Genomic DNA, 24,938 nt, shown 5'->3' with positions numbered 1-24,938 from the left:
GAAGGGAACAGGGACAGCCCTCTGGCCTGTGGTAGGAAGCACCCTGCCCCCTTCACCCCACGCTCTCAGCAGAAGCCCTCAGAACATGAGACTGAACATTCCTCACAAGGGTGTGACCAGCCGGCTAAGCAGAGCTGGTCTGGGGAACAGCTGCTGGGGGCACAGAATTAGCAACCCCTGGAAACCAGCAAGCCGAGTGAATCCTCAAGGCCTGCCTTGGACAGGGTACATCTGCTGAGACTAGGCCAATCGGATACATGAGTCACGGAATCGAGACCCAGAGAGGAAAGATTGTGTCCGCTTTCTCATCTCTTTGAGGGGGCTCTCCCTCCCCGGAGTACCCAGATAATTCCAAAGAGGCTGCCCAGACAGCAACCTAGCCCCCTGTCACGCTGATGCCTGGCTGTGAACTGTGACATGAGAGCCTTGAGATGAGGTTAAATTATGCTGATTCTACATTCAAAATGGAGTCACGCCTGGTATAGGTTCCATGTACACCAACAGGTCACAGGGCAAAACTGAGCCAATCACCATCTTAGCTTATTAACTCTTCCAAAGTCAGAGGCTGGTTTTTTGTGTCCAAAAACATTATTCCAAAGATAAGAATAGCGATGACTCAAGCTATCTGAATTAATTCACCCTGAGGGATATGGAGAGCACCCCAAGAAGGAGAACATATATTCTGGCATTTTCATATGTGCTGGGCATTGCTTTAAGGGCTCTCCATTTAATATCTCATTCCATTGTTTCAACTGTATGTTAAGAGAAGTTTTAACAGTGGTGGTGGGAAAAGAGCAATAAGACCAGAGAGGTTGCTCAGTGTCCACACGCCGAGCAAGTGGCACAGCCGGAGCTTGAGCATCCATCTACGTGCCCCAACCCCCCTGCCCCAAGAGCCTAAGTGCAACGCGTCTCCCATCAGATCCTCTTCTGTTTTGTTTTCAATCAAGATATTTTAAAATGAAAGGTACTACTTGTAAGTCTGAAAAGCAAAAGTTCTACCAGAGTTGAGAAATGTATAGAACAAGCCAAGAGGATTCAAGGTCAACGTGAAAGAATGAGATCTGGGGGAGAGCTCACTGAGCAGGTGAGAGCACTGGCTGCTACTCCGGGGGACCACAGTTCAGTTCCCCGCCCCCATATCAAGAGGCTCCCAACCTTCTGTAACCCCAGCTCTAAAGAATCGAACGCTCTGGCCTTGGTGTGCTATGTGCTCACTTGCACACACTCACATACTTACGTGCAAATAAGAAATTTTAAAAAGAAAATAATTATGTTTTTATGAACTAGTACTGAATGGTTGGAAAAATAAAATTTAAGGTGCTGTTTACAGTGTCGAAAGAAAACAGAGAGAAAGAGAGAGAGAGAGAGAGAGAGAGAGAGAGAGCTATCATGGAGGCTTAGCAGCTTTGGGCATTTGCCATAAAGTCTAACAATCTACGTTCGTCCTTGAGACTCACAAAGTGGACAAGAGAACTGACTGCAAGTTGTACCGCCCGTGTACATGGTGGCACGTGTGTGCCCCTCACCCAAGCAAATAAAAACAGTGCAACGGCATTTTTGTAAAATTAATGCACAACATTTTTTTTTTAATGTAGGCATTGAAAAGTTCAAAGCATTGCTGAGTGAAACTGAATAAGGCATCAATAAACTGGGATATATACCATGTCCATGGTTTGGAAAACTCAGTGTTGCCAGAATGTTATAAAGCTAACAAAACAAAAGCAGGTTAGCATTGTTAGGAGCGCAGATGAACGACAATAAAGAAATATTCCTTTGGGAGTACAAATGAATAAATAAGGAAGTCACTTTTCTCTAAAGCATAACTCTAGAAGAACACATACTCCAGGCTCAGAAAATGAGACATTCCATCCTGCTCAGTATATGTTCTGACAGAATCATTGCATTTGCATGTTCAGAATCCACTGGACTAAATGAGTTTAGGTCACTAGCTTTGAGCAAGGATAAATAAGTAAACAAACAAACAAATAAATAAATAAGAGCAAACGGGGTCCTGAGTGCAGCAGCTTGGGTTCTGGACTTGGCTGGCAAATATATACATGACTGCCTCGCTTTTCAGGGTGGTAATAATAACAGAAGCATGTGGCAAACTGTCCCAAGAGCTTTACATAGGCCAGATCATCACTGAATTCCCCAACAAGGTAAAGCAGGAGAACAGGAGACATGGAGCAGAGAAGAGGAAATGAAGTGGAGTGTTGGTTTCTGTTCTCCATTTTCATTGATGTGCACAGGTAGAGAACCGCAGTGTCTGTAAAATACATTTTCTGACTGTGGAGTTGCAATCATGAAAATTTGGAAGGCACAGGCTAGGAAGAAGTCTGAGAAATACGATGCTGCATCTAAGGGTCCTAGCATGAACTAGGTACACAGAGAAGCCTAGTAAGGGGAACCTGCAGCCATTCCTGCGGTCGGGTGAGCTTCAAAAGTGCCTTGGAGGTGCATAAGGAAACTAACCTAAAGCTCTACTGTCACCATTTTGAAATCTGTAGGTGATTCTGAAGAGGTCTAGGAAGGGGCTTCAATTGGTAAAGTGCTTGCTGTGAATGCATGGGGTCCTAAGTTTGGCTCTCCAGCACATAAAAAGCCAGGGGTGGAGACACACGCCTGTAACCCTAGCAGTTCTTGCTGAATCATGAGCCCTGTCTCAAGAAATGAGATGGACAAAGACCGAGGAAGATTCTTGCCATCAACCTATGGCCTCCATAAGTGCACATCTGCATGCACACACAAACACATAGGCACAAGCTACACATACACACACATGCACACACAGACACAAAGACTTTGAAGGAGCTGAAGAAGGGTTTGAAGGAGACTGAAGCATACCTCCTGGGTGAGTGTCTGTGAGAGCATTTCCAGAGGATTAATTGAATGGGGGAAGGTCTGTCCTGAATACAGATGGCAACTTCCTATAGGCTAAGGGCAATGGGACTAAAAGAAGAGAGGAGAAAGCCAGGTGCCGAGGCTCTCCTTCCCTCTGCTTCCTGGCCTGTGCTGTGGTGAGCAGCCTCTCGGGCACATGTCCCCACCACTGGGAACTCATCATGCCTTCCCTGCCGTGACAGACTGGACCCTCTGAAGCCTCGTACCAACATAAGGCGCTTCTCCTTAAGCCGCTTCTGTTAGATACTGTGTCACCGAGACATGAAAGTGGGCAACATGGGCTCCCCACTTCCATTTGCTTGGGGTCCACAAATCAGGTAGGCGGTCCTGTCTACTGTGTGTCGTTATCTGTCATCTATCAGAATGCTTTTTAAGGACATAAAACACTTCATTCCTTAAAATAAATTGTATTTCGTTCATTTAGTTATTGTATTGCATGCCACAGCATGAGGACAGGGGACAAGTAGCTGGCGTCAGCTCTCTCCTCGCACCATGTGAGTTCAGAGGATCAAGTTCAGGCCTGCGGGCTCGGGATAAGGCATCTTTACCCACTTTCCCCCCCTGGCTCAGAACATCCCATCTTACTCGCTATTTTCAAGCTCCAGCTCTACTTCTCACCAACCAGATCCTCGACCTTTCTCAGTTTCCTCATCTGCAAAATGGGACAATAACGATACTTCCTATAAAGTAACATGGCCGTGTCAAGTGCGCAGGACAGCACCCGGTACCCAGTGAGCAAACAAAATCAGTAACTGTTATTATTATGAGTTTTATGGAAAACAATGAACCCCAGAGCCCCATCTTCCCGCTGTATTCTTTGTTTGCTTGTTTGCTTGAGATAGGGACTCATGTAGCCCAGGCTGGCCTCTCGTTAGTTGAACTTCTAATCCTCTTGCCTCCTCCTTCTGAGTCTGGCATGACAGACATGCACCCCTAAAGCTGGCTCTGTTGTACGACCTGGTTACTAAATTTATTTGTGCATGAGATTACTTTAAGAATCTGATGATCTTGGGCTGGAAAGATGGTTCAGCGGTTAAGAGCACTAGCTGCTTTTCCAAAGGACATGGGTTCAATTCCCAGCACCCACATAGCAGCTCACCACTGTCTGTTATTCCAGTTCCAGAATCCAATGTCTTCACACACATATACATGCAGGCAATACCAATGCACAATTTAAAAAGAAATATATATATATATACATATATATATATATATATATATTCTGATGATTATCTCAGAAAACATGTCCCAGGGTAAGGACAGGTTATCCATTTGTATGTGCAGGAGGCTAAGGTCATGGCCCCAGGTTGAGAGTTTCATAAAGCAAGGACCACAGCCCAGGGGGTGGCTTTCACCTGTAATCACAGCACTTGGGATGCTGAGGGCTTCAGAATGAGACTTTGTCTACAAAGCAGAGATAGGGATGGGTGGGAGAAAAGGAGAAAGAGGAAGAGGAGAAAGAGGAGAAGGAAGAAGGAGGAGGAGGAAGAGAAGAAGGAAGGAAGAGAAGGAAGGAGGAGGAAGAGGAGGAGGAAGACGAAGAAGAAAGGTGAAAGCCAGGGTCACCAATGGTCTTTGAAAGGGTGCATCTGTGGGTCTCCTGGTGGAAGTAGTCAGGTAGTCACTCAGTGGGTTCCTTCTTCAGGGCTTGGGTATTTGCACCAGCTTTAAGTCAGCAGCTATTTTTAGCTTTGCTTTATATGGCCAGGGAAGGAATGAGGGCTATAGCAGGGGGAGGACGCCAAGAGGCTTCAGCCCAGGAGCCTTCCCCCACCCCCAACCCTTTCCCATGCCAGAGCTAAAGAGCTTAACCTCCCATCAAAGCAAGTCTGGGAAGAGAGGGAGGCTGGGTGGAGGTGGGAATGGCAGGGCCTTCAAAGACAGTCCTGGGCAAGTTTTTTTAGAACAGTGACTTCCAACCTTTTTGGCCATGACCTGCAATAACAAATACTTTTACAATATGACACAAATAAACACAGATTTTTTTTAAAAACACACACACATACAGTGATATATATATGTGTGTGGACATATTATATTTGTATACATGCATGTATACATATATAACATTGACTAAATTTTTCCAGGAAATAATGCTCCAAGAAAGGCTACAATAGTTTCTGTTCTATACCTGCCATTCCTTCAATTTGGAAAACGTAGCTTCTGACCCACTAAATTGATCTGTCTACCAACAAACCACTTGGCACCTCCAGTCTGGAAAGCTGATGTTTGCTTTGGTTTAGTCACAGCTGCCTGCAAGGCAAGGCAGTCTCAGTGTCCAGGACAAGATGCAAGTTTCAACTACGTGTGGAGACTGAGGCCCATGCTTCGGGCCTCCTGCCGCTGCAGACTTTGGCCTTCCAACCAAGAGTGGAGCTCACTCATGAACCTGTGGTGGGGTGTAACTGGCCACTTACTCCAGAAAGTCCTCCTGAATCCTGGAGTCCCAGCCTCGTGCTCTAGTCCAGGCACCCGGCCTTTCCTAGCACTGGCCACTGGGCTGAGTGTGGCTCCTGTTACATTCCTGGCTTGGTCATTCTGTTCTTTCTACATTTCCCAGTAAAGTGCAGTGCTTGCCTTGCAAAACACAGTATATGCTTCTTGAATGAATTGATAATCTCAGTAGTAATGACAGCAACCACCGCTTGCTGGTTTCTGTCATTTCCCCTGTGTGAAATAAATGGGTGGGTTTGATGGCTGGCTCAGCATGGAAAGGCACTTGCCTCTGAGCCTGATCCTGGGCATTCCATCTCCAGGTTACACACCAGGAAGAGAAAACCAGCTCTTGCAAGTTGTCCTCTGACCTCCACACATATGCTGTGGCTGTCCCATATGCCCTGCCCCCCCCCATGAATAGGATAATGATATTTTTAAATCATATGAACGATTAGGAGTGGTTCATCACAGGGATGAGGAAACTAAGGCTCAGAAATAATCCGGTGGGGCAGGGTCATAACCCCAGACTTGTCTGGCCCCCACCTGCTCCTAATCTTAGGATTTTATTTGTGCGCATTCCTCTTGATGCCACCCAGGAGAGGGCAAGGGGCAAGTCCTTAACAAACCCTCAGGGGACTGATGACAGGGTGATTAAAGACATTTTCCGAAGCAGCGGCCACATCTAAATTTGGACAGTTACACCTTGTGTGTGGCTTGGGAGAGAGAACCCACAAGGTTTCCAGAGGCCCTGGCTGTGGGGCCATCTCAAGGGGAGGGAGAAGGCTGGACAATGCAGAGCACCTGCTCTTCTGACCACCTGGCCACTAGAACTCCCGGGCACACCTGGGCTCAAACCCCAGGCCCACAAACCAGGGTCACCTAGCCTATGCCTTTAGTTCCAACCTGTGCTCCCGCCGCCTCATCTTCCTTGTTCTTCAGACATGCCAAGCTTAGTCCCACCCCAGGGCCTTTGCACCTCCACTCCCTGCTTGGGAAGCTCTCCTCTCTAGTCCTCCACAACCCTGCATCCCTGTCCCACTGTTAAACCTTAAGAAATTAGAGAGAAAGAGTGGGCTTGTGCATGTTCCCGTGTGTGTGTGTGTGTGTGTGTGTGTGTGTGTGTGTGTGCGTGTGTGTGTTCATTTCCTGGTTTGCTTCTGTCTCCTTCACTAAACAGGAGCTTCTGGAGGACCGTGTCTTCTCCCTGCTCTAGTCTCTAACATTAGGCATGGCACAATGACAGCGTCGTTGGCTGCAGGAGTGAATAGGTTCCCTTTTTTTAAGACATGTTTGCAGATCGGCCCATCATGTCCTGTGCTCACCTCACTCCAGCAAGCTGTAACCCTGTGACTCACCTCCAGATCGCCAAGCCCTCGGAGACAGAGAAGAGAAATCGGGAGGGATGTTTGGCACACACCTGCCATGTGCCTTTTTGCATAGGTGACCAATACTCTATAAGCACACAAGGATTGTGTCCATTTTATATCTGGGAAAACTGAGGCTTGCTTTCTTCCCAGCAGCCAGTGCCCAGCACCATGCTCAACACAAACATCCTCTGAGTTGAAGGGCGCTGATTTGGAGGCTTGGTGAATGACTCAAGGTCATTGGAATTTGTCCTCAGTTCAATCCAGTTCCATCCAGTTCTATAGAGCTGCCCTATGTGTCCTCAGAAGATGGAGGGACAGAGCTGATGTTTGGACAGAGTTTATGCCTCAGTCCAGGCATAAACCCATCCTACATCTTAAGTTACCCTCAGTGGGCCCCAGCTTGAGCGAACTCACCCCGAGGGCTGCTCTTGTTCAGCCCTCCTTCCTTGCTCCCCTCTCAGAATGTCCCTTTCCCATATTCTGCCACAAAGAAGAGGAACAAGTCATGGCTACATCGGCCTACAAGTGGTTTTCATGCCGAGAGTGACTTTTCTTCTAAGGGGCCACGGTTCATCAGGAAAGTGTCACGGAAACGCCCCAATCAGGGGAGCCACAGCACATGATGGTGCATGCCTATAATCCCAGTACTCTGGAGCTGAGGCAGGAGGATTACAGATCCAAGCCAGCCTTAGCTACCTTTTGTCTCAAAGAAAAAGACTGCAGGAGTTGGTAACTGTTTTCTATGAGAGAAAGCAGGTGAATGCTTTAGGTTTTGTGAGACAACAGCCAAATGTAAGGATGTCGTATGGGGACTTTTATCTATTTTCCATGTGTTACAGAGTATCTTTCTTTAGAGCTTTTTCATATAATTATAAGTCTAAAAAACTGTCACCTCACGGTATATATAAAACAGGCAGATATTCGATGACCAGTGATCCCTACAGTTTGCTCACCTCTGGTTCCCTTCTTTCCTCTCTTGCTTTTTTCCTTCTTCCCTCCCTCCCTCCCTCCCTCCCTCCCTCCCTCCCTCCCTCCCTCCTTCCCTACCTTCCTTCCTTCCTTCCTTCCTTCTTTCTTTCCTCCCTCATCAGGGTCTCACCATGTTTCCAAGCTGTTATAAAATGATCCTCCTGCCTCAGCCTTCCAAGTGGCCACCACATGGTACCAGAAAAGCAACACTTTCCTGGTGGGCATGTTAAAAACAGCCTTTGTTGGTCACAGTGCTGGTTAGAGGTCTGATGAGCCCTGAACTTGCACTTTGCCGTGGGTACACACTGGCACTATTCGTTCACTGCCCATGCTCTGAGCAGTACTGACGTCCCACGTGCCCCCTGGTGTGGACAAGAAACTAAGGCTCAGGTAAGTGACATGTCCAAGTCACACCCTGCAGTCGAGTAAGGTGTCTGCACTGACAGCTCCCAGTGTTCTCTTGCCTCAGAAAACTCCTCTCTGAACTGCGATGCTCTCTGAGTCTCTTTAAATCCCCCCCCCCTGCTGGGACAGACCCCAACTCCTACCTTCATGGTCACAAATCGCTCACAAAAATCTAGCTCAGGAGAAAGCCTTCCCCACACCCCTCAGACTTGCCTGCTCTTTTCTGCCACCATTCTCTGACATGTGACAGGTTTATGGGTGACACTGGCCTGCCTGCCCATCTCTGAAGCTAGAGTCCAAGTCCTAGTCCTCTTTGTATGTAATTATTTGTGTATAACTGACAAATAGGAAGTCCCACTGAAATATTCATGGAATAAGGCTTGAGATGTAGAGCAATTGTCTAGAAATACGCATTGAATGAAAGAATATACGAGTGGATGGATGGATGGATGGATGGATGGACGGACAGACAAGAAAGTGGCTGCTGGGTGATGGATGGATGATGCATTGGTGGATGGATGGATGGATGGATGGATGGCTGAGTTGGTGGATGGATGGATGAGTTGGTGGATGGATGGATGGATGAGTGGCTGAGAGATGGATAGATGGGTGGGTTGTGGGTGGATGGATGGGTGATGAATGGTGGACAGTTAGATGGGTGAGTGAATGGGTGAATGGATGGATAGATGAATGAATATGTACTCTTATGATCTATCCTGTGGAAGTAATTTTCATAGCAAAATTGAGGCCAGTCCCCTAGCTCTGCTGAAGCACAAGCTAAAACCTAGGTGTTTACAAACCTAGAGAGTAAACAGAAATGATGACATCTTATTAGGTGTCTGATGAGTGTGCATCCACAACCTTGCACTAGTCCATTCCTGCCAATCTTCTTAATAACCGCTTTATTGCCCCACCTTTTCTGATAAGAAAACGGATACAGAGAGGCAGAGTAGCTTACCTAAAGCCACACAGCAAATATCACCCTCGACCATCTATTTCTTTGCCAGCTACCCTGCCGTTTCCCACTGCCCCTTCCAGAACCCCCTCCAGCTCTGCGGGCCGAGCTGGGCTCACCTCCGTCGGCGTAGGTCTCCGTGCCGTAGCCGTCCTGTAGGCCATTGTTCCAAGTGCCCTCGTACTTGGCACCGCTGCTCGTGCTCTGCCGGATTCCGTAGCGCCCCTTGAAGCCATGTGTCCACTCTCCCTTGTAGAGCCAGCGCCCCTTGGTCTCTATGCCAAGCCCATGCCTCTTGCCCTGGCTCCAGTATCCCTCAAAGGTATTCCCGCTGGGCCAGGTGTAGACTCCTGCCACTTCAAAGCCAAAATTCCAGGAGCCCGAGTATTCACCCTGACCCTTGGGGCCGGTGCATAGGCCGTGCCCGTGCGCCTTCCCTCCCTCCCAGCCCCCACAGTACGCCCCGCCATCGTCAAAGTCAAAGCGGCCCCCACTCATCTCATCCTCGCTCCTGACAACGCCTCCGTCCTCCAGCTTGGGCCTTTGGGGTACCTGATGCTTTCCAGGCACCTCCAGGCTGAGCCCCTAGACTCACAACCAGGCTCTCCAGGAGTGGGAAAAAAAGCAAAATGCCAGCAGAGGCGGAAAGAGCCCAGAGGCCAAGTCAGCAGTGGGGGCGCTGGTCAGTGCCATGGCTGGGAGGCCCCCTCAGTCATCCCAGCAAGGCAGCAACTGGAAAAAGAAGCGGACAGAAGAGACTCCAAGCTCCCACAAAGCGTCCCAGGTCCAGCTTCCATGGAGTCTGGTGTGCCCTCCTTAAAAAGAGCAGCGAAAGGAGTTGAAGGGTCCTGTGTTTTCAAAGAGGGGCAGTTCCCAGGATAGCAACCTAGCCGAGGCTGAATTGCCCCCGCCCACCCTGAAGCAGCCGCTGGCCCCCTTCTCATCCACCCCAGTGGGCGTGAGGCTCAGTCCCGGCTGCCCCGCCCCTTCTCCAGCCCTGCCTTCCTCCCAGGATAGAAAGGTCAGTGTTGCCCTAACAAGGCCATTGGATCTCAGAAGCTGCTCCCAAAATAACCCCCGAGCTGGCCCAGCCTCCTTCAGAGCCGGAGGGAGGGGGCCTTCCAATCCGCTGGGCTTGCAGACCCAGGCAGTGGCCCTAGGGCTGAACGGGAAATCTGAGAACCAAGTGTAGACAGCCACTTGGTGGCTAACCTTCTTGTGGGTCGGAGCTGCCTCCCACCTGGGAGTCCCCAGGATCTGCAGGCAGGGAGCCTGAGACCAGCAGACTGGCCTATCCCGGGCCACCCCTTATCTCCCGGAGGGCAGAGGATGGCAGACATGGGGCCCTACCACTGGGGGCATGCTGTGACAGGACCTGGGGCTTCAGTGCCACTGCCAACCCCATCGAAGAATCCAGTGACCCACAGAGAAAGGAATGGGGGGACGGTAACACATATGCCTTTGAAAACAGAGTGGAACTCAGAGTGAGCGGAGAGGGTCTAGCCACAGTCCCTAACGTGAGCAAGTCCCAGTTTAGTGTTCATGTCCTCATCCCACGCCCCGCCCAGAAAACTTGGGAGAACGCTGATAGAAGGAATCAGTTCAGGAGGCCGGGGAGATAGCCGCGTTGATAAAGAACTTGCCATGCAAGCCTGAGGACTTCAGTCGGATCCCCAGAACCCAGTTAAGAAACAGGGGGGCGGGTGGGTGAGGGGGGAAGCGAGGAGCCAGGTGTGAAGGCATGAGCTGGGGAGGCGGAGACTGGCAGATCCCTGGAGTTCACTAGATGCACAATCTAACTTAATCCGTTAGCTCCAGGCTAATGAGAGACACTTTTTAAAAATTGGGCCGTACTCTAAGAAACGACACCCAAAAGAGACCTTTAGCCTCTACACACACACACACACACACACACACACACACACACACACAGACACAAGCTAAAGTCAGTCATCTGACTTCAGGCATGTCTCCTTGACGTATTTCCAAGTCCCACGATGGTTTGGTCCCTGAACATCACTGTGGACATTTCCTTGTTGTAGAAATGGGCAGAACGTGTTCTCTGCTTCCCATTCTACTGATAACCAGTTCTTATGACTCGGTTCCTGCCAATTGCTGGTTCTCATGATGACCTGCGTAGCCACTGATCTCACAGAGTCCCTTTGGTCCACATTCCAGCAAGCACCAGCCTCCACACAAACTGTCATTTTGTCCAGGTGGCTGTCACCCTGTCCAGATGGACCTTCAGCCTGCTCAGGCCATTCCCCACTAAAAACAGTTTCCGTTTCTTTCCCAGATTCCTTCCAGCTTGGCAATCATGGGAAGCTGTTATCCCTGTTCACTCCTAGCAGCTCCCCGTGATGGTCTCCCTTCTAGAAGAAAAACCTACAACCATACAAACAGGCTGCACAGCCCCACCAGACCAGGGAAGTTCAGTCCTCCTGGGAGAGGCCCTGGGTGGTTGCCTGGAGCTCCCAGCACCCCACACAAATCTATCTTTAAAATAGATTTTTATCTATTCATTTTTAAAGATTTATTAAAAACTGTGTGTATCCGTGTATAGGCATGTGCACACGAGTGCAGGTGCCCTTGGTGGCCAGGTGCTAGATCTCCTAGGACTGGGAATACAGGTGATTGTGAGCCACCCAGTGTGGGTGCTAGGAACTTAGAGTCCTTTGCAAGAACAGCACCCCTTAACCACAAAGCCATCTCTCTGGCTCCTCATTTATGTATTATTATATTTAAACCTCCCCCACTATGAGTGTGTGTGTCTGTGCATGTGTGTTTGTGTGTGTGTGTGTGAGAGAGAAAGAGAGAGAGAGTGAGAGAGAGAAGAACATATGTGGAGGTCAGATGACAACTTGAGGAAATCCATCTTGTCCTTCCATCTTGTGAGTCTCAGGGGCCAAAGGTCCTGTATCTCTAGAACTTGCCTGGGATCAACATTTGCATTGATGATAATCACCACCACCTTACATGGCTGGGGGGGGGGGGGAGTCACAGGAGTTTCTGCACTAAAGAGGGGGCTCAGTACTTATGAACACTTGCTGCTCTCGCAGAGGGCCCAGGTTTGGTTCTCAGCACCCCACACCATCCGTAACTCTAGTTTCAGGGGATCCATCTCCCTCTCTGGCTTCTGTGGGCACCAGAAAAGCACATGGGACACAGACAGATCTACATATAGGCAAAATCCAAGTATTAAACAAAGAAGATTCCTATTTTGAAGGCATTAAACACCTAAAACAATGCTGGCCATTATTACTACTCTCACATAACAAATTGCTTTTTAGGCTACTGTGATTAATAAAATGGTCACCAAAGAAAGACTAAATACTAAATACCTTGACATTGAAGGACTCCAGCTAGTCATTCAGCATTACCCTGTGGCTCCTCTGTTGCCAGAGAAGGCCACTAGTAAAGGAACACTTTGATTTTGCAAAAACAAAAGTCAGATTGAAGAATTTGCCATTGGCCTTAACTATGCAGCCAGAGCAAAGCTGTCTTCCAAGCTGTAACTTCCCTGTCCCACCTCTCTGGCTTCAATACTGTGAATTCTGGAGAAAGCATGCCCCCTTGTGGCTATGTGTGTATTACAACAGATTCTGCTCGGGAAAACAAAGTTCTTAAAAAAACTTACTAAGCTCATACAAGTTTAAACTGTTTTTAAAGATGAATTGGGTTGGAAAGCTGGCTCACCAGTTCCAAGCAACTGTTGCTCTTGCCAAGGACCTAGGTTTGAGTCCTAGCACCCACCTAGGTCCCAAACCATGCCTGTAACTCCAGTCCCAGAGGATCTGGGGCTCTTAGGCACTGCATGACATACATTCAGGCAAAACATTCACACACATAAATCCTTGAGGAAAACAAACAAACTACGTCTTGCCAAGATTTTTTGCCACCCGGCTGGCTCTGTAATGTCAGAGCCAGCCACTCCTTTCCTCTACTTCCTTCCCAGGGAGCCCAGGATGAGGGGCTGAGAAGGGGGCCACTGGAATTCTGGATGTCTGAAGGCTCACCTTCCCAGGAAACTTCTTGCAATGCTGGCTGGGCCAGCACCCCTCCCAGACCGCTGTGCAAAGCAAGATTATCTTTGCCCTAGTTTATAGACACTTGCTATGTTTGTGTCCCACGCTGGGCCACCCATGCCTGCAGTGGCTGCTCCTGAGGCCTCCCTTGTGAAAACTGCTTTTTCAGTTGACTTTTTTTTTTTTTTTTTTAGTTTTTTTTAATTTATTTAATTTTATTTTATGTGCGAAGACTTTATATTAGTGTGAAGATATCAGATCCATTAGAATTGGCATTACAGACAGTTGTGAACTGCCATGCAGGTGCTGGGAATTGAACCCAGGCCCTTTGGAAGAACAGACAGTGTTCTTAACCACTGAGCCATCTCTCAGGACTTTTGAGTCCTCCTCTTTAGTTAGCCCAGTGCCTTGCAGGTTCCCTGACCATTGCACCTTGGGTGTCCTGGACACTTTAATCCTGACTTTTTTTTTAAATATATTTTTATATTAATTAGTTATTCGCTTTGTCTCCCAGCTGTAGCCCCCTCCCTCGTCCCCTCCCAACCCCACCCTGACTTTTCTTTTTTGAGACAGGTTTCAGAGTGTTGCCCAGGCTGGCCCTCAAAATCCTACGCTCAAGCTCTCCTCCTGCCTCAGCTTCCTGAGCAGCAGAGACTACAGATGTCTATCACTGTGCCTAGGACTTATTTGACTATCTGTACTTGTGCACGTTCACACGTATGCTTCACTACTCGGCTAAATCCCTGAGCCTACCTCTTTGTCAGTTTTTAAGTTGTGTGTGTGTGTGTGTGTATATATATATATATACATGTATGGCACAGTGCACATGGAGGCCAGAGGGTAACTTTCAGGAATTGGTTCTTTCTTCCACCATATGGGTCCCACGGACTTAACTAAGGTCATTAGCTTTGGTGGCAAGCGCTGAGCCATCTTGTCTTGCCTGCTCCTTTAACTTTTATATACTCACTGCCTAGGTGTTCTCTTCTTATGGCTTTAAAAACAACCTATTTTTTTTTAAAGTAAATTGTTTTAAATAGGTCTTTCTAGCAGTTTCAAGCCCAAAAAATGAGCAGAAAATACAGCATTCACCCATACTCCCTTCTTCTAAAATCCTACATTAGCATAGCCATATACTGATAGCGCCTACATTTGGCTCTCCAGCTGTGCCTCTCCTCCCGAGTTTAGTAATTAATGCAAGCACCCACTCAACTGCTCTATGTAGCTAATACTAATCTCAGACAAAAACAGAGCCAAATTTCCAATTCCCCCTCCCAAATCTAAGCCAGCTCTGAACCTAAAAGCTGCTGGAGCATTCTTAATCCCTGTCTTCCTCACACCCTGCATTGGGTCTCTCTTCGGCTCTACCTGTGAAGTAATTAGAGAACAGCTCCTGCACTGTCCAGCCACCCAAAGCTACAACCTCCCAATAACCTACTCAATAGCCAGGGTTTGGGTCTCCGTGCTACATTTCTGTAACCCCAGCACTAGAAGGCCGAGGCAGGGGTGAGCCAGGGCTAGTGTGAGCCCATCTCCAAACCTCTCTTCAGGTCTTCCTTCATACATCCACCAAGTGGCTATTTCACACACTAGGAGCCAGAGCTTTTCAAACCACCCACTGATTATCCACAGACTGACCCCACCCTGAACCTCTTCACCTCACCTGCTCTGGCAGCGTTTAGATTCCAGTGGTTTGTTTGTTGATGGTACTCTTCAATTGTTCACATGGCTCACTTTGATTCCTTCCGGTCCCATGCCACTCTATAAGAAGCTGCTGGCCTTAAATGCAACAGAATCTCTCCTAATCCTTTCCCAATCCAAGAACACTTACATTCACACCTTTCCCCACTGACAAGGACAGGGTCTGCCTACTGTTGTATCCCCAGCACCTGGTGCAATGAGCACTTGCTTGTGCTGCAATCAAGAAACATCCCCCAATGACCGCTTAGAGAATACCAAAATAAAAGCCTGGAAACTAGGTGTTCTTCAGAATGAGTCCATGCACTCCTCAGCCATCACAGAATCCATTTCTCAGTACGTTATGAGACTAGTTAAGCCATACCACATGACCTCTAGGTCCTTTGGCAAAGATCAAGTGTGATGAGTCACCCACAAATCAAATGCTCTCAAGGACATTAAATTGAAATCTGCCCGATTGGATGTGAGCAGGGTAATTTTTAACCTCAATATTCATGTCATGGGTTTCGTTTGGAGACAGGGTGTTGGAATATAGCCCAGGCTGGCCTTGAACTCTGACTCCTCCTGTTTCTGCCTACTTGCCATAACAAGTTGATGATACCACACCTAGCAAGACTATTTTGCCAAACAGTTTGAATGGGATACAAATAACTTGCACCTTATTCCCTTATTCCCACAAATCTGCATGTCTAAGCTCTGATCTGACCCCTTGAAGAAGTTATTAGGTCACTGGGACTTTGTCCTTTATAAAACAAAACAAAACACCTTAGAAGGACCTAGGAAGGATTTGAATTCATTTTAAGTAGCTTGGCACTCACTTGTTGTTGGAATGGTATCTTTTTAGTCGATACCGTAAGTGGGTCTGTATATTCTGGGAAACCTGGCGCTCAGGCTTTTGTGGAATCTGAAAGGCCAGTTTTCAGGGTGCTGAGACCTTCTTAAAGGTGCACTACAGTTACTGGTGATCACCTAGTTTGTGGTCTCTTATGAGAATACATGTAACAGACGTCTATAATTTTCAAACATTAGGGAGATGTGCAAAGCAAAACAATTCTACTCTCTTCATCCCGTCCTGGAAAAGCTGCCTTAAGATGTATCAAATAGTATACATTCTGTCACCACCAATGACAGCATTTTGTGCCACAGTGGCATTTTACTTCTTGCTCTAACAAGTGCCTTAACTAGATGCCTACTACACTAGAGGCTGTCTTCCAAAGGTTAGGTTCTAGACCTTTCTAGTAGTTTCCAGCTTCTCCCAAGTGCAAACGACTCACATGTGAAGCCCAGATCCACTGTGCTGAGTCAACACTAAGGCAAATGAGGTACTTTAGTGAACAGTGAAGACCTACCCTACAACATGAATGAAACATATTTCCTGTATCTTTCACAGCTAGACATTTTCACAATTGGTAGGTATGTATAATGTGAATTAAAATTGAAGCTACATGGCACATATAAAACTTAAAACCAACCAAGCCAGGCCTGGTGGCTATTCCCAGCACTCAGGAAGAAGAGGCAGGCAGATCAGATCAGAGTTCAAGGGCAGCCTGACCTACAAAGAGAGTACCAGGCCAGGGCTACATAGGAACACACTATCTAGAGGAGGGACTGAGGGGGAAGCGGGGGGAGGAAAGAAAGAAACCAAATCACCTAGGAAAAGTTAAGAATTAATTCAACCTCTCAAGCCAGGTGGTGGTGGCACACACCTTTAATCTCAGTACTCTGGAGGCAGATCTCTGAGAGTTCGAGACCAGCCTGGTCTACAGCGCAAGTTCCAGGACAGCCAAGACTACACAGAGAAGCCCTGTCTCAAAAAAAAGAAAAAAAAAAAAAAAAACAAGGTAGTACGGAAAAAAATTCGCCCCCCCCGCCCAGTTGAAGTGAGCTCCACCCTTGAACCACACTTCAGTGGGGATTTTACAATGACTCAAAAGAAGTGTGTATTAGGATAGGTAAGAAATCCTCCAGGGATTTCAGGGTGGGAGATGACGTCTAAAACATGAGACATTAGACCTATATTGCAATTGGCTGCAAGAAACACATCACATACACGAAACACCAGAGATAGAGGCAACACACACACACCTCAAATGCTCAGGAGTCCCACTTTAAACAGCTTGTTTTTGAGAAACAACACACCATACCTCTGGATAAACAGCACCAGCAGGGGTTTATTTAGTGATAGTAAAGTTAATGACTCCCTCAAACAATATAGGACAGGCCACCTGGTTTATTCAAACTGAATCTAAACCTTAGATCTGACTCAACAGTAACATAAGAAACCTTTAATGACACAAACCCGTGTTAAACCAAAGATAGTTTAAATGAGTCTTATACGCTCTACTATTGGTGGGTTGGCATCTACAACATGACAAGTGTTCAGTTCAGTTACAAAAGCACATTTGAGTTTCTTGGCTGCCACATCTTAAGCAGGTCTGAAATATGCTGTCTTAACAAGGATTTCACCATGTCCTCACTGCTGCCAGTCTCCAGTCATGGTTTCTTCAGCCCTCAGAACATGTTTAGGAGATTTTCTTTGACCTGCTTGCCTTAACAGGTACGTAAGAACTCAGTAAACTGACAGAATGAAGATTAACTGAGATGCCAAGAAAAGTTTTTATTGCAAGCACAGTGAGCAGATAGAGATGTCTTCTCACAGAGTGGCCACCGGGTCTGCTGTTAACTAAACCTCTGACAACCTTTCATTGGTTTAAAGCACATGAATTAGCTTCTTTATATCAGGTGTACATCATCTCTGCCATGTGGGACATTTTCTTAGGGATATACAAGTAATACTCCATGTAGCCTGATAGGTCCTCAATGGTCACATCATCTACATAGACACGAGCTTGCTCGGAACAGGATCGAGGAGAGCCAGACAGAGTTCTGGTGTGCAGTGACTGAGAGTAGTCCTCAAGTGATCTTCGTTCTGGGGCCAAAGGAGGGACATTCTGCAGACCTGAAAAGGAATACACTTCCATATCATGCCATCTCTTACACTGGCATTCCTTGCCTACACACGCACATGGCTTGCCCTGGCTTAGCTTGGAAACAGATCGAAAGTCAGAGAGATTGTTGGCTGTAAGACTTTCTTGGGAAATGTGGGTAGCATCAGAGGGCTCTTCTGTTTTACTCTCTGACGGGAGCCTTGGAACCGAACTTCTCAGAGGCTCAATGGCTGCCCCTGTGTGATTAACATCAAGAGAAGTAGAGTTTTCTCCTGTGTTGAACTCTTTGGGGGTTGAAATTCCCCGTCCACTGCTGCCATCAGGTGGCTCAGTCTGGCTTCTGTGCTTGAGCTGGCTGCTAGAAGGAGATGCTGTTGTACTGCAATGTATGAACTTGGGAGGATGAAGGACAGGAGACTTAGAGCGTCTACGACGCTGGGTTCTCACTGCTCCTCGTGAAGACTTCCTTGTAGACCTAAAAAAGAAAAAGACACAAGATGTGGAGACACAGATCCCTCCTTAAAGAGGACGAATGAGAGATGGAAACAAATCTCTGGAATAAAGTCATCAACGCCCTTTTTAACCTGCTTAGGACTCTGTTCAGCACCCTTGTGGTCATCTACAGAAGCAAGTAGAGAACACAAATCACCCAGGCAGATACATGGGACACAGGGTGTAGAACACTTATTCCTTCCATTTTTGGCTTCCAGTATGGGAGAAACAGATAGACTCAGGCAGTAAAACCAAAATGTAGACCCTCAGCCTGAATGTGGCTCCAGTACCCAGGCTAATGCTACAAAAGCCACTGTGCCAGTACTACCAAAGAGTGTGTCAGTGTTACCAATCATTTCTATCACTGGTATCAGACAACAGAAACAAACAACAAAAGTAACAGAAGTGGGGAGCTGGCTCAGTCAGTAAACTACTTGTACCAACACCCATGAAAAAAGAGCTGGGCACAGTGGCACGCACCTTCTAGTGCTGGGAAGACAGGAAGGCCCCTGGGACTTGCTGTTCAGCCAGTTCAGCCACTGCCCCCAGGTAGGGGAGCTCCAAATTCAAAGACCTTACTGCTGCAGGATATTCGATCCCATTGTGAAGCCCAAAATTGTGAACTGTAAAACCCTGTTTCTTGTTTGGTGTAGCTGAGTCCTATCACATACCTTTAATCCAAGAACTTTCTGTTTATTGTAAACAGGTGATTATGCTGTGGTTCACCCAGCCCTAACACACACCTTTAATTCAAGAGCTTTCTGTACACAGGATGTTATAAAGTTAACCCTAGGTCAAGAGTCAAGCAAGAAACCAGCTGACAAGAATTAAAGAGCAGGAGAAACTTTGAGTTGAGGGGTATTTAAGTCAGCATGGAGAAGTAGAAGGGACTTTTAGCTCTCTAGCTCTTTAGCTCTCTGGCTTTTTGGGTTTCTTGAGTTTTGCACTAGCAAGCCTTTGCCCTTGGGGTTTTTTTTTTTTTTTTTTTGACCTTTTCCTTCTGGGCTGTCAGCTGAACTAGTGAAAGTTAGGCTTTTCCCATCAGGCCATAAGCTGAGAAGGAAGGTCAGCTGGGTGCTTTCTCTGCCTCTCTGAGCTAGGAGGTTTTCACCCCAGCATCTGGCTCCTTTATTTATTGGCAAAATAAATAAATACTAAACAAACAAACAAACATTTTTATAACAATACCTTACCTCATTAAAAAAAAAAAACAAACAAAACAGGGAGATAACAACTGAGAAAGACAAACAGTATTAATCCCTGGCCTTCACATGTGAGCATGCACGTACACACAGACACAAACATACACACAGAGGATTTGGTGTCCCTAAGATTTCTAGAAAAACCCAAAACAAAACACAATCTTTTCCATGAGAAGCTTTTACCCAAGCCAAAGAGATAGCTTAGAATAGAGGTGCTTAATCCAAGCCTGACAACCTGAGCTTGCTCCTTGAAACACATTCAGTGGAGAACCAGCTCTCACAAGTTGTCCTTTGACTTCTATGCATACTCCCTGGCAGGTTCCACACCCCAAATAAAAAAATGTAATTGGGAGGGGGCACCCTTACCCATGCCAACTGTCTTTAGATGCACATGTGGTTTTAGGTTTGGTATCATCTGCTGCTGTTCTGACTGATGCTCTGACACTTGTGCCTTCTCCAACAGACAGAGATATGATGGACCTGAGGACAAGAACAAAATTTACTGAGATGGAAAACTGTATCCTAAGAATAACTTTCCATGCTTAATAACCCTAATACAACCTTATGAGTGATACTGTCATTTTTCTTTCTAGCTTTCAGTTCTCAAAATTCAACTTTCTAGCTGGCAGTGATGGCACATGCCTTTAATCCCAGCACTCAGGAAGCAGAAGCAGGCAAATGGATCTCTGTGAGTTAAAGGCCAGCATGGTCTACAAAGCTAGTTCCAAGACAGCCAGGGCTCTGTTACACAGAAAAACCCTGTCTCAAAAATGAACGAATGAAAGAGAGAAAGAAAAAAAAAGAAGGAAAAAGGAAGGAAGGAAAGGAAGAAAAAGAAGAAAGGAAGGAAGAGAGGGAGGGAGGGAGGGAAAAAGGGAAAGAGGGAAGGTGGGAAGAGGGAAGGGAAGGAGAAAAGAAAGGAATTAATTCAGATTTTAATGTAAAATTTCCTCCAAAAACAAGCCCATAATTGCAAAATCATAAGCCTGAAAACAATCTGTAAGTGTAACCAGCAGTGGGATATAAATAGCCTTTTAGGCTGTTTATTTGGGGCAGATCAAGTCCTCTATGTTCAGGGAGACTGTTAATGACACTGATCACTCTTTTATCTAAGGAACCACAGCCACAGGAACTAAGTTCACAAACCTATCTTTTAAGAGTCAATTCAACTAGCAAATGGCCACACTTTTGAGTATTTAACAACTTTTAGAATATTTTCCTACTTTTGCAACTAGTAAATCTGAAATATTACCGAGTTAAATCTTTACTTTAAAAGTATACAGCAAGTATTATGGGTTCCTGGTGAAGAACATGTTTTTAAAAATGTGACTACCAATATGGGCATTTTGATATGCCCTTCCAAAATACACACAGCACAAGAACCGTATGCTTGTAATCACAAAGCTGGGTAGAAAAGAACAGGATCCAGGGGATCCAGGGGCTCACTAGCCAGCCAGCCTAGCCTATGTGGCAAGCTCCAGATTAGTGAGGTATTTTGTCTTTAAAAAAAAAAAAAAAAAGATAGCTATCACCCATGGAATAAAATCGTCTTGTGGACACACACACAATTTATATATACAGCCAAGCATGATAGTGCCCAATTGTAAATCTAGAGGCAGAGGGAGGAAGGAAGTACATGTAGAAGTTCAAGTCCAGCCTGGGCTACATACACAGAAAGGTGCTTGGACTACCTAGTAAGACCCTGTTGGAACCTCATCCCTAGAAATACAAGTACAAAGAACTTTAATGACATGAGCACATGTCTGGATTATAAAAGACACTACAGTAAATGTCTGTGTATGTCGTGGCCTAAAACACTATGCCCACAATCCCAGAACTAAGGAGGCCAAGGAAGATCACAAGCTGGGAATCAGTCTGGCTAAACAGACAGACCCCATCCATGCCTCAAAAACACAACAACAAACAAAAAGGCATGTGTGTGTGTGTGTGTGTGTGAGAGAGAGAGAGATAGATTTTTCTAAATTTTTTATAGTCAAAAGGTTTATTGTTTTATAACAAATACAAAGATATTTGTCCTGATAAGGCAAATACCACTGAAAATCGAAACCCATTGAACAGGATCATACGAAGTTTCTGGCGAAGCTTAATGAGTCAGTCCTCCACAGTAGTCCCATTGGCAGTGTATGACAACAGTAGGAAACACTCAGGAACATACACTGCAGACTCTACAAGCTTACTTTGCTTAGTCACGCTGATGACTCATCTCTTCTACTCTTAGTTTTCTCAAATATTCTCTACTATTCCTTCTTCCTATAATTTTAGTAAATGCTTATCACATGCTACAAATATGTAATTTCTTAAAAAGACAAATTTTATTATCTATTACTTGTAACTGTGAATGGGTACATACTTTTGAGAGCAGTTCTCTGTGGAGACCTGAGGCACAGGATCTCCTTGGAGCTGTAGTTAAACAGCTAAGACACAGACGCTGAGAACTGAACTTCGGTCCTCTGCAAGAGCAATATGTGCACCTCCCCACTCAGCCCTGTCTGTAGCCCCCAAATATATAATTTACAATCTAAGCTGCATGGATATTTTGTAAGATTTTATAATGCCCAAAGTAACATTTAATGCCTTCAATAGCTTAATTTTATTTTTAGCTTGATTTTATTCTCATTGATTTCTTCTCTCTGAAACAGGGTCTCTTTTAAGTAGCCCTAGCTGTCCAGGAACTCTCCATGTAGACCAGGTTGGCTCATAACACAAAGATTTGCCTGCCTCCTGAGTGCTGGGATTAAGACTGCGTGTCACAACAGCAGGCTTCTATTTCAATTCCTTACAGTAAGGAAAAGTCTGCATATGAAGTTCCTTACATAGGTCTATACACATGATGCTTTGTGTGTGTGTATGTATATATTTCTAATTTTTTTTAATTTAAGTTACTTATGCACCGAAATCACAAAGAATATACTAAAACCACAATCTAGAATTATGCTTTCTCACTTTATTTCCCTTCTCAGAGAAGGATTACCAAGGGCTAGCCGATACAGCTTAGTGGCTCAGTATTTAGGTACCACGAACAAGGCCCTGGTTCTATCCTCAGGACAGAGTATCTCCATCAAAACAAAAAACAAAAAACAAAAAAAGACAATGGCAACAAGAAAAAGTTGGTTATGGAGGCATGGATTTAACTCCAGTACTCGGAAGACTGGGAAAGGAGGACTATGATAGAAGGCCAGCCTGGGCTACATAAGATTTTGTCTCAAAAACCCAAAACAAAAATGTGTATCTAAGTACTGACATGGGGAAAAAAATCCTAGAAAAAACAATGGGAAAATGGTATACTTTTAAAGTAGTGTGGAAGCAAACATGAAGATCTTAACATCCACTGAGCACAAATACGCTAAGGTGGGCCAGAAACAGTGCTAGTCACAGGCAGGCAGCCACTAGCATCTGTTTGGCTTTTACTTTGTAAAATGTTTCCATGCTGTCTGCAATAGACCACATGAAAGAATGACTAAGGGCAGGTTCTAGAGCAAGAATGCATTCAAACTCCAAGTGTAACTTCTACCAGTAGAAAGATGACAGCAGTGTCTGTCTTCTAAGACAGTAGACAGATTAAATCTGTTCCAAGTACTTAATTAGTACTCAGGCCAAGAGTGAAATGCTGGTGACTAGGACTATTATTACCAGGACAGTGCTCAATTCTGAGCTTCCAGTGTTCAGTTTCCACTGATAAAAAGAAAAAATTCATCATATTCATAACATGAGATTTCCCCTGGCTTGGAGCCAGTAAGAACTACAGGAGATCTGATCTGTACACAACATTTTATAAAGGGTTAAATAATAATACTCAGACAGCAGCTAGTCTGCAGATACGCCAGTTAGTTTGGCCAAAAGCTCTAAGACTACTGATCTTGGTGACAGACCCTTACTGAATACAAGTTTCCATAGAGATTCAGCAATTAGAAACTATGAAATCAAGAATGTCATCCCAGACCACTATTGGGCTAATTTATTTTTAGGTAAAAACAAAACAACAACAACAAACAACTGTGATTCCCTTGAGGTATATGATAAATCCCTGGTGGGATATTACTTGACCTAACATTTGATTAACAAAGGGAAGAGGGACCTCCTCAGGCCTAAGGAAACCAAAACAATCAACCTCAGAGTAAAAATTAACTGCTGCTTTTCAGGTATTTACAAAGAATATGGCAGAAGTCAAAAACATTACCATGTACATATCCTAGGATGAACAAAGAAGTCACAAGAGTAACCATTTTAACCAAAAGAACTATTTAAATCCAGTCAATAAATAATCCCAAGTCACACGTTCCATATTTTATTACCCTGATGCATCCACTCTTAATTTCTTGAAGGCAGTTTGTAGACTCTCCTCCTCTCCATCCTTGGCTTCAGATTTCATTGTGAAAGATTAAGCACTCCTATGGATGTTCCTGTTAATACTAAAAAGGAAATAAAAAAAGTGAAAATCGGTGCAACCAAGAGTATGTTTCCTTATATAATTACTGTTAGAAGACAAACACTGTGTTAATTCTAAGCAGCAGTTTCCAAAATCAGACTATAGGGCTCATTTCCTAAGAAAATAAGTGATATATATATTCACAGCATTCAAACCACCTAAACAGTTGATGCCAACATCCTCTAAAATCTAAATCTGCAAACTATATTTCAGGCTATTAAATGAAGAGAGAAAAGCTCTACTACTCTGACTTTCCATGTACATGTCGATAAAACTATGGACAAAATTAACATCAGAGACAGGAGAAAGCTCAAAATGTAACATTCTGATTAACTAAAATGCTATGAGTATTTGTCTAATCTGGCCATAACAATTCTAAGTATGAATTTATGACACCACGGCATTTGTACAAAACAATTTTAACGGATGTTTCAACATACATGGAAAACACCATGCTATTGTTGTTAGAGCAGGAATAGAGACTTACTTCAGCATCACAGTTATTTTATACTCTACTCCTCTCTTAACTTTATTTGGTGTTTGTTAGCTTTGAGTACCGTAGTTATCAAACAAGAAATGATACCTGTACTCAAAAACAGATAAAGAAAAAAAGCAGAGTTTTTCTTTAGTTACAAGAAGAAAAAAAAATACATAAAATACTGTTCCACAGATATGACTCTATATGCTCTTAACCAACTAGTTTGACCACTAATGGTCGCAACCTCTACTACTGACTTTCCACCTAAAGTAAAGACATAAAAAAACATCAACTAAAGCAACAAGAAACACAAATAACTTTTTTGATAAATTCTCAAATCTAATCTTCAAATTACAAAAGTAACTAAATCTTTAACAAAAAGGGAGTATCCAAAAAGGGAGAGAGAGGGATGAAAAAACCCTAAAAAACAGTAAGAGATTTTTTTTTTAAGCCAAGGATATACTTTACCTTTATTTCTATTTCTAACCTGGTACCCCCTAAAATCCCCCACCCCACCCCCCACCTCCCACCCCCCACCCCCGGCACTCTCACAGAGAGTAGCGCCCCTCTATGTATGAGTCCTTGGGTACTCTCTGATTCTAGATCAGCCTATTT

At 45.2% G+C, this 24,938-nt stretch overlaps 2 protein-coding genes across 3 annotated transcripts in view; both read right to left on the bottom strand.

Annotated features, from left to right (window-relative positions):
- The window catches only part of Jph2 (junctophilin 2), a 57,677-nt gene extending 47,689 nt beyond the window's left edge, over window positions 1–9,988 (bottom strand). Inside the window, exon 1 of the mRNA XM_060382875.1 lies at window positions 9,156–9,988. Coding sequence (XP_060238858.1) covers window positions 9,156–9,534 — 379 coding nt within the window. The 5' untranslated portion in view covers window positions 9,535–9,988. The remainder of the gene's footprint in view (window positions 1–9,155) is intronic.
- A 6,919-nt stretch (window positions 9,989–16,907) lies between these two features.
- Oser1 (oxidative stress responsive serine rich 1) overlaps window positions 16,908–24,938 on the bottom strand; it is a 29,558-nt gene continuing 21,527 nt past the window's right edge. For both annotated transcript variants that reach the window (XM_060382874.1, XM_021636330.2), the window contains exons 2-4: window positions 23,712–23,828; window positions 19,765–19,878; window positions 16,908–18,179 (exon numbers count right to left, since the gene is read on the bottom strand). In XM_060382874.1, coding sequence (XP_060238857.1) covers window positions 17,495–18,179; window positions 19,765–19,878; window positions 23,712–23,788 — 876 coding nt within the window. In that variant the 5' untranslated portion in view covers window positions 23,789–23,828 and the 3' untranslated portion in view covers window positions 16,908–17,494. The remainder of the gene's footprint in view (window positions 18,180–19,764; window positions 19,879–23,711; window positions 23,829–24,938) is intronic.

This window comes from Meriones unguiculatus, chromosome 4, assembly GCF_030254825.1.
Source record: "Meriones unguiculatus strain TT.TT164.6M chromosome 4, Bangor_MerUng_6.1, whole genome shotgun sequence".
In the NCBI taxonomy this organism is placed as follows: domain Eukaryota; kingdom Metazoa; phylum Chordata; class Mammalia; order Rodentia; family Muridae; genus Meriones; species Meriones unguiculatus.
The sequence above is the reverse complement of the archived record's forward strand: the minus strand, read 5'-3'. Positions and strand labels throughout refer to the sequence as shown.